Source organism: Pygoscelis adeliae, unplaced genomic scaffold (assembly GCF_000699105.1).
Source record: "Pygoscelis adeliae isolate BGI_AS28 unplaced genomic scaffold, ASM69910v1 Scaffold183, whole genome shotgun sequence".
In the NCBI taxonomy this organism is placed as follows: Eukaryota; Metazoa; Chordata; class Aves; order Sphenisciformes; family Spheniscidae; genus Pygoscelis; species Pygoscelis adeliae.
Genome location: NW_008824536.1, coordinates 1,421,813 through 1,431,752, shown reverse-complemented (window position 1 = coordinate 1,431,752; position 9,940 = coordinate 1,421,813). Strand labels below are relative to the sequence as shown.

Below are 9,940 nucleotides of genomic sequence, written 5' to 3'. Positions count from 1 at the left end.
TAAATTAGTGGAAAAAGGCAAGTGTCCGTTCACGTCCTCTAGTGGTTCCCCTAAGTACATCCACCTGAACTATTCAGTTTTGGTTCATTTGGCAGGCATAGCTAATCTTCTGGTTTTGTATCCAGTTTGTTTTGTTTTAGTCTAGATCTGTTTTTCAGTCAGTTAATTATTTAATCTTGAAGTACGATTCTTTTTTTTCTATTTAAGACACTGCTTTACAGTGATCAGCTTTACTAATTTCTTTCACTTCAATATTAACTTTCTTTATCTTCAAGATGATCTAAGAAGAACTGCATCTAATACGACACTGGAAACTGGCCCTCCGGCCATGCCAAGGTTACCATCGTGCTGCCCTCAGCATTCTCCTTGTGGAGGACCTTCACAGACTCATCATGCATTGGGGCACCCACATACAAGCTGCTTTCAGCAACATGGCCACCACTTTCAACACCACCACCACCACCACCACAACCCTCACCCAGCTGTTCCACTATCTCCTTCATTCAGTGACTCCAGCTGCCCTGTTGAAAGGCCTCCTCCAGTGCCTGCACCTTGTGGAGCAAGCAGCAGTTCTGGCACCAGTTACCATGACCAGGCACGTTTAACTCTTGTGACTCTCCCTTTGCGATTTCAGGTTGTTATAGACACGAGAGAATAGAATAGGATGCTGAATTGTGGATTATTCTCTTGTTCTGTAGCAGGCATTATAGAAGGGAACTAAAAAGAAAATTTGAGCTATAATATATGGACACCAAAAATTGAAATTTTACAGAAAGTCATAATCCAACAAGTAATCATTGATAGCTGACATCCTCTTGATGACTGTAAGATGATAGTGGCTGTTGAAGCAAACCAAACATAAATACCTTGAAATATACTCTGCTGATCATAGCAGTTTTGCAGTGCAAATAATTGAGCTGCTTTAAGGGAAGAAAAAAATCAAGTCTAATGTTCTGTTTATAAAAGATATAAAAGAGTTGCTTTTCTAAAAGCATTGGTTTTTAAGATATTTTAAGTAACTAAAATCACAGCTCTAAAACAATAAGGTTATAAGTAAGAACAATACTGCGCAAACTTAATTTACAACATGGAGAACTATCAGTCTGGTTTCTGTTTTAAGTGTAATACGTTAGGCACAACTGAAAACGGTAAGGATTGTTTTTTGCCTCCAAATATTTCAATGCATGTAGCTCCCATATATTCACTGATTTATCCATCATAGGGTTTTTGTTTTTTTTACACAATCTGGTGTAATGAATCTAGTCTCTCACCAGATTCAAGAACTTAGGAATAATAAATGTTAACCATATCTAAAGAATGTTCCAGATAGAACTTAAAACTTAAGGCTTAAAACTTAAGGCCTTAAAACTTAAGGCTTAAAACTTAAAAATTTGGATCCCAGTTGCTTGTGATAGTATTTATTTTTATTTTTTATCACATTATGTTTGAGGGTGACTGTTTTCAATGTCTGAAGAATTGCTTGAAAAAAGATGGTTTGTTTACGCAGCAGGCATTGCCAGTAGACTTAAGCAGCAGTGGTATAAGAAGTCATGGAAGTGGTGCTTTTCATGGAACATCTGCTTTTGACCCCTGCTGTCCTGGTTCTTCATCTCGAACTGCAATTTATGGACATCAGGCTGGTGCTGGCCCAAGCCAATCAATAACAATAGACGGATATGGATCAAGTATGGTTGCGCAGCCACAGCCCCAACCTCCTCCTCAGGCATCGCTCTCTTCTTGTCGGCATTATATGCATTCTCCTTGTAAGTACTGATAAGTACTGGGTACCTGGGGCGGGGGGGAAATCAAGCAAACAAGAAAACAGCTTCCCTGACAACATGTGAAAACTCTTACTGTCTGCTTGCTTTGATCTTAGAACTGGCCTAGCAAAACACATACTAAGAAATGTTTTTAAACAGTTTAGATTGTGTAGAGGATTTGAACATGATTGAGGTGAAGTTAAAATATTTTCTTTTGAGTGACCTTAATAACATTCAGACTTCAAAAACTGTATTTACTATGAAAATATTTTTCATCTCCTTTGTATTTTAGCAATACCTTTTTCTTTCTTTTTCCTTGGTCTGTCCCCTGTCCCATCCCCCCAATGAGTTCTGCATGAGCAAGCTCAGAGAGTCAACTCATTTGTTTGATTGTGATTTCTTTTTTTGGATTTTATTGTCTCTACAGAATAGTGGACTTGTTGGGGGGGGGTGTTAAATTTTTAAAAAATTAAACAACAAATTTGAAGCAAAATTTCTCACCATATATACCTTTTTCAGTGTGCATCACACATTTTATTTTTTTTTTTTCTAATTCTTTTTACCAACATTGGCAAATGGAATACTTCTGGCTGCAGAAAGCGTGAGTTTCTTGTAGGGTGTATTGCTGGGATCACTTTACTTAAAAATTGCATAAACACATATTCCCATGTTGCCACTGTTTACACTGATGTAATAATACTGAATAACCTGTGTGAAGATACTTTTAAAAATAAATTTAAGTCAAAACATGCTAATGACCAAATTAAAAGCACCTGATGTTTTCATTGCAGATGCCTCTTTGACCAGACCTCTTCACCATCAAGCTTCTGCATGTCCTCACTCTCATGGAAATCCTCCTCCACAGCCACAACCTCCACCTCAAGTAGATTATGTTATCCCTCATCCAATGCATCCCTTCCATCCTTCAATCTCCTCTCATGCATCTTCTCATCCTGTTCCACCTCCACCTCCACCACCAACTCATCCTTTAGCCAATGCAGCTGCTCCAATACCACAGCATCTTCCCGCAACACACCAGCCTATATCCCATCACATCCCTGCAACAGCACCTCCAGCACAGAGGCTACATCCTCATGAAGTGATCCAGAGGATGGAGGTCCAGAGAAGAAGAATGATGCAACACCCAACGTATGTCACAAATGTACTCAGAACAATATCTAAACATATAATTCATTTCCCTCAGGTTTGTAAAATGTTGCATGTGAATCTCAAACTGTTAATTGCATGGTTAGGAACTGTTAGTATTAAACCATGGTAAGAAGTGTCTTTACATACTGTCACAGTCACGTGAGCATTAAGGCTGAACCTGTTCCATTGCATCTCTCAACAGTGTCTCCAGGTAAGGTACAAATAGGGCATGGAAAAGAAGGGAAGCTCATGTTTCTCTTGCCCATTATTCATCCTCCAGATAACATGCAGGAATTCCTTTTCAAGCTGGACAGCCTAGAAAGTACATCATAAGCTCCTTTCAAATGTGTTCCTTGACAGTGTGTTTTGCCTTGTTGATGCTGTTAAGATTCTTTTTATCTAACTAATGCTTTAAAATAAAATGAACAATTTATCATAAGAGACCATTTACCAGGTTTAATTCAGATTTAACCTTAGATACTTACCTAGCTTTACTGTGCCTTTATGTCTTTAGAAGAGAGGGAAGAGACTGAATAATATCTGTATGAGAATGTGACCAATGTTGAGATGTAGCTTTGGTGATACTGTTTAAGAGACACTACTGTTGTTGCTAAACTAGATTCATGACACTAGTATCAACAGAAATTGGGTCAGTACTGGCTTGGTATTCAGTCACAAAGTAACTGAAGTTATTTTAATTTTGGAGATAATGCTTTTAAATATCCAAGAGAATTTCAAGAATGAGCTCTCTAGTTGTTGCTCCTAACTTTATTTTACAAATTCTACGGGTAACTAACTTAAAACTGATTTAGAAGACAATGCTTAAACAAAAGTTTGCTTTAACTGCAACTTTTGAGGCAGTTTCCAGGTAATTCATAAAAATATCTATAGTCAGTAACTGCTCACAAAGTGGCACATGACAGACTTCCCCTCCCTCATCCCCCAGGAAAGTCAAATATAACCCTGCTTTCTCAGTCATTAAAATTTTGATCTGTCCAAACCTACACCTGTTCTTTTGTTACCTTTGCTATGCAAATGGCATAACCTCTGAACACCCTAACCTAAACATACAGGCATACTGCTTGTGTATGCCATGATTATGCAGCGGTACCCAAAAATTAATTTTGGAACATTCAAGCCAGTGAATGTGAGACAGCAAGATAGCATTTTAAGGAAAAATAATAGTGGTAGCTATCTTATCAGTTCTGGAAACTTTCTAGTAGTTCGAGGATTGGAAATGTGAATATTGGCATGTCTTAGCCTAGTGAATTTTCTTTGTGTGTATAGCAACTGTAGTCAAATGTTGATAATAGGTTCTTCCTTGACATTCTCTCTGAATTCACCAATCTCAGGTCAGACAGTGTCAGCTTGCTCAGTGAGGTTTCTCCTCTATAGTTCTGTTTTGTAATCTTATGAAATTGTTCCACCCTTGGTCTTCCGTTTCTTCTCTAATCCTCATAAAAATTACATGCAAAATCAATACCATACGTGTCTTGGCCTAACCTTATATAAATGAGATTATGCTCTGACAACCAGAAACTTGTGTATATTCGCTCTGTTATTTAATACACAGACTGAGACTGCCAGCAAACTTTGCAGTTCCTTCAGTTCCGTGTCCCAGCATCTCAGAATGTTCTTAAGATGTTGTTTCATCCTTCATTTCTAGATATAGCATATGGGATAGTCTAGCTTGTATACCTTCTGTCTAACAATATAGGACTTTTTCAGGATTGGAGGAAGAGAATGGTTAGAGTCCTCTTCTCACTGTTATGTCTCAAGTGTGGGTACAACAGCTATAACTTCCTTAAGGTCTTGGAATCGGCCACAAAATGAGCAAAAGGCAGTGTGTGAGGGTGCACTGCATTTATATAACATACGGATTTTCTGTTTATTTAAATCTGATCACCCACTTTATACTAAGATTGTGGGATAGCAGCCTAGGAGTTTTACATTCATAGAAATAAATTCAAATGTGTTTCTTTTAAATTAAGACTAATTTTAGGAAAAATGGACCTACATGACATTCAATTTTTATTGAACTATGGAAGTTGTTTTGCTGTGTTTTTTAATTAAAATATGTTCATGCAGATATTTCCCCATAGTTACTTGATAAACTGAAGGGAGGTGAGACTAGGAGTAGGCTCTGCTGATAGGTCTGTTCCCATGTTGGTCTGTACCATTGCAGAAAACTACTACTTCTAACATAATTTATACAAGCTTGACAGATTTCTCTGGAAGAGTGTCAATTTACAGTGATTGGAATAGTGTGCTGTTAAGTAGCTTTTTCCTTCTCTAGACATGTGAATTTACAAAATGTCTAGTCTACTTTGTCAGGTAGTTTAAGGTAGTACTGAATCTGAAGTCAGTGTACTGATTTTGGCAAAATCCAAGTTTCTGGGTTGAAGAAAAAAAAATACTGTCTGCGTTGAAAGCAGTGGAAAGAAAAATACCAATCCATTTCTTTCTGTAACTGGGAAGTGGTGAAGTAGCAGAAGTCAGCTAGCAGGGGGTTTTTTTGAAGTTTTTTTCCAACACTGTAGTTGTTGGATACCAGCTGGTGTGGAAAAAAACTGTGTGCTCTTATTACTTGAGCTATGACACAAACATGTTTCAAGGAAAATGACCTCTGATTAGTGTATTAAGTGTCCCCTAATTACTTTTGCTGGTATGGTTTTACTAGAAATAAACTGCAGCATAGCTCTGAATGAGACTGAATCTCAACATGACCGTCATGTGGCCTTTGCCTTCCTACCTGCAGTTTGAGGTTAGGATTAAACACTTTGTCAGTCCTTCTGTAGTCATGTCTGCCAAGTGAAGGGCAGATCACAGTAGCTGAAGCTGGCTTTGTCTTTGAATATTAAATCTGTATTATAATTAGTTTCTAACTTATATCCAAAGTTGAAATGAAAATACTGTATTGGGAGTTTTATTTTTTTAGTTTAAATGCATTCCAGTAATTCAGTCTGTAACGTTTTGATTATGGATGTTGCTTTCTTGATACTAACAAGTATGTGAAATTAACTGTTGCTGTTTTATGTTGTTTAGACGTGCTCATGAACGGCCTCCTCCGCATCCTCACAGAATGCATCCCAATTATGGTCATGGGCATCACATCCATGTGCCTCAGACAATGTCTTCCCATCCTCGACAAGCTCCAGAGAGATCTGCCTGGTTAGTAATCAGATACTATTTTAGTTTTTTGCGACTCAGGACAAAAAACCATAATGTGCTGATCACAGTGCTGATAACGCTGTCTGTGATTTTAAAAAGTGCTGCATGCACCTGTAGTTTAAAATTTGTAGACATTGATATGGCTTTGAAATATTGCTTTGAGTACTCAGTATCTTAAATATATTTCTAGGGGGGGTTAATTGCTTTTAAAATGGAATTGAGTGTTACTGACTCTAGGTAGTTATTTCAAGAATTGATTTTAAAATAGGCAAGTAAAACATTGCTGAAGACTATTCTGTTTGTGCTCTTTGTAAAATAGAGGTTTGGATTTGAGTTACAAGCTAATTTATTTTCTCTCCTCTTTGTCTGAACTTACTTAAAATTGCATCAGGCCCACTCAAGAAGGTTACACTTAAGTTCCACAATATATTTATTATAAAAAAGAGATACTTTTGGCCATTAGGGAAGAAGTGCATGCATGACAGCTGCTTTTCCCACAGCGTGAGCTACAGAGAAGACTCCACACTGATAATATTCCTGGGCACAATAAATGTGGAGTTGTCTCTACTGATTTATCATACTAAATCTTCACAGCTGATTTAAAAAAAACTTTTAGTTATGGTAGGATTAAGATGATTCTTTAGCAAAGCTTAAATAAGTTTAAAAAAATTCTTATGTAAAACTGTTATGGTAGCTGTGCTGCGTTGTATGCTTTCCAAAGCAGTGGAATTGTATCTAGGAGTCAAGATGTACCTTTACTGTAATGCCACTTTCATTCATGTGACAGGGAACTGGGAATTGAAGCTGGTGTGACTGCAGCTACTTACCCTCCAGGGCCTTTGCATCCTCACTTGGCCCACTACCATGCACCTCCTCGACTTCATCATTTGCAAATAGGGGCTCTTCCTCTAATGGTAAGAAGATAGCTTATGAAAAATGACGATCATTGGTCATTGTAATTACTTTGTTTGTCAGGAAAATTATTTTAAGATTTACTGCATTTAATTGGACATGTAACATTGCTGCAAAAGTTAGTGGTTCAACTGAAGAAGAAAATACTTCAGTGTTTCTGTGTGTTGCTCCCAGATAAGGAGCTAGAACAGACTCATGCCTAAGAGAAAACAGTTTAGGACACTAACATTTCTAACTTCAGCTCTTGTAAAATGAAACATACTTGAATTAAATTGTCACTTGCATTGCAATGCATTGACCCTCTGCATCTGATTTTTAAAGTTCAGATTCTTCTTTAATGAGCTTTGGATTGTTAAAGGTACCAACTTTCCACGCAGTGCATAAGGATTAGCACTGGTGCTTTATTTTTAAGGTGTGTATACAGCACAGCTAGAATTCCATCTAGAGATTTGGTTGTTTTCAAATAATATTTGGTGTTCATCAGCCTAATTCTGTGTGATAAAACGTATAATTTTGTAGCATGAAGTGTTATAAGCAGCAGGAAGTGTGAGGGTAAACTAGTCCCTTGTTACACATAACTTTTTAAAATCTACAGCAGAAAACCAAGGAAAGTCAGCATAACTTTCTGACTTTTACAGAGTATTATTTTTGAAAGAATGTTTGTAGGTTTATTTAAAATAGTCTTAATTTTATTTAATGAAAATTCACAGAGACACAAATTTAGTTTAACGGAGTATGTTTAGTGTTTCTGTGTGGTATTCTGTGTGGCTAACCCATATTATTTAACCCTTTTAAAGCTAGATAATCCAATCAAACTTGTGGGCTGATCTGTAAGCGAATGCTAAAATTGTAATTAAAAATCAACCTGCAAGTTCTTGTCCATCCAAAATTCCTCTGTAGTAGCCAAAATTGACATTCAAGGATTGAACTGTAAATTTACAACCAATACTGTAATAGCTGTCTCTTCATAGTCTGGTCTTAATGTTGCTTGTTCCTTGCTATTTAACCAACAAATGTGATAATAATCCTCGAGTACTTCCCTGAGATATCAGGGTTGGTAATTCATTGATGCACAGCTTGCATGCTTACCACAGACTTTCTAGAGTAGTCTGTAGAATTCGGTATTTTAGTGTAGCCAAAAAGATTCTTACTGCATAACCTTATCTCCTGTACATCATCTATTCAAATTAAGATTTTCTGCATTATTCTTCAGTTAGGTGTCTGTTTTTTCAAGTGGATGAAAAATGGCTTGCCTCTCTCACATTTATTTCATGTGTTATATTGTAACAAATAACACCTGTTGCTTTAGATTCTCAAAGAGGAAGGGCCCTCCTAATAGTTCAGGGAACTGCAATTGCATTCGGATGCAGCAAGTTAAACATATGCCTATTTTATCTCATTTTCTATCAGGGCTAATAAGTCAATTATGGGATTTATTTCCACTATTGCTGTGAAGTTTCTAGAAACTTCAGAGTTCAGCTGATCCTTATATTACAGTGTCATGAGAAACTTTTAACTGTATTTTCACTTTCATAGCGGTATTCCTACAACTAAAATGTTGCTCAAGCAAGTAGTGGGGACCCCGCTGCTTATCTTCTTTCTAGCAATAGAATGGAAGAAAGCTGTGATAGAGAATCTTTAGAAGTATTTCCTGAATGTGTGATAAAATACTTTAGGAAAGTCTTCCCCTTCTGCTCAGTAACTGCTGTTACTAATTGATAAAAGTGTCAGATGAAATAGGGTTATTTAACTCTACAGAAACTTGTGCATGTGTTTGTGTAGGGATATCTAATCCTCATAACGGTAATTCACGAATCTCTGGATGAAATGGAATTGAAGTTGTTTGTATTTTGAGTTTTTGTACGCACTGTACTGACAGCGTGTTCTACAGTGTATAGACTGCTGTAAGCAGTACTTCCTCAAATGTTTGGGATCTGTTTTGAACCTTGCTGTGATCAGATTGAGTGTTACAACTTTGAAGTTGTGTTCTGAGTCTCTGACTAATTTGAAGTGTATTCAGATTACATGCACTAGAAGAACCATAAAGGCAGGTTAGAGCACTGCTAGAAGTTATATATATGAGTTCAAAGCATTACAAATGCCTTTTGATGATTCTCCCCCTTCTACGGCAATAATGAAAGCCAAAGTTTTCTTCATTTGCATGTATGTGAGAGTACAGCAGATCTGTCAGCAAAATTGACTTTGAATATAGAGCAAGTAGTCAGCGAAGTTTTTCATCTAACAAACTTAACCGGATATTAAACAAAAGTGCCATTTTAGTTTTTATTAAAGAGCAACAGATTAATTGCAGCTGTCACCTAGGTTTTTTCATTGTAACTTTAGGAATAGGGGCAGGGGAGGAGAGGCTGAACTGTGATTAGAGTCCCTCTGCTAAGTGGTTAATGTTATGACGAGTGCTTTCTACTTTCAGTAAGTGCAGAGGATACTAAATAGCAATTTACAAGGCTCATTAGTTGTATTCTTGATGCAGATGTTACCAAATGTTGATGTTCTCCATTCTTTTTTTCCCTTTTTTTGGGGGGGGGGGGCAGGCAGAAGTCTTTTAAAGCAACTCATGCAGTAGCTCAACTAAAAAAATTGTGTTGAATCCACTTTCTGAAATAGCATGCTGCCCAATAGGCAGTGTGCATTTTTTCCTGTCTGTTCTGGAGTACTAAAACCCCTTCAAACTACTGCCAGACCATAAAGGGCATAATGGATTTTTTGGGCTTTAATGACACTAGTACTCTGATACATGAATTTCAGATTTTAATTGGATGCAGATAACCTAATCTTCATCTAGTCAGTGCTGGAATGTAGACTGCAGTTTTAATCCTCAGGAAGACAAAATGATAAAGATATGTTGGGGGAGATAATTAGTGTTCAGGAGCTTTGACAGTCTGGGGGGGGGGGGGAATTCCCTTTTTTTTTAGCTTGATTGAAGAAAC

The 9,940-nt window shown here is 37.1% G+C and overlaps 1 protein-coding gene across 3 annotated transcripts in view; it reads left to right on the top strand.

Annotated features, from left to right (window-relative positions):
- The window catches only part of RNF111 (ring finger protein 111), a 53,085-nt gene that overhangs the window by 30,292 nt on the left and 12,853 nt on the right, over positions 1 to 9,940 (top strand). For all 3 annotated transcript variants that reach the window (XM_009321576.1, XM_009321575.1, XM_009321574.1), the window contains exons 6-10: positions 276 to 595; positions 1,508 to 1,763; positions 2,552 to 2,909; positions 5,955 to 6,080; positions 6,868 to 6,994. In XM_009321576.1, the coding sequence (XP_009319851.1) occupies positions 276 to 595; positions 1,508 to 1,763; positions 2,552 to 2,909; positions 5,955 to 6,080; positions 6,868 to 6,994 (1,187 nt within the window). The remainder of the gene's footprint in view (positions 1 to 275; positions 596 to 1,507; positions 1,764 to 2,551; positions 2,910 to 5,954; positions 6,081 to 6,867; positions 6,995 to 9,940) is intronic.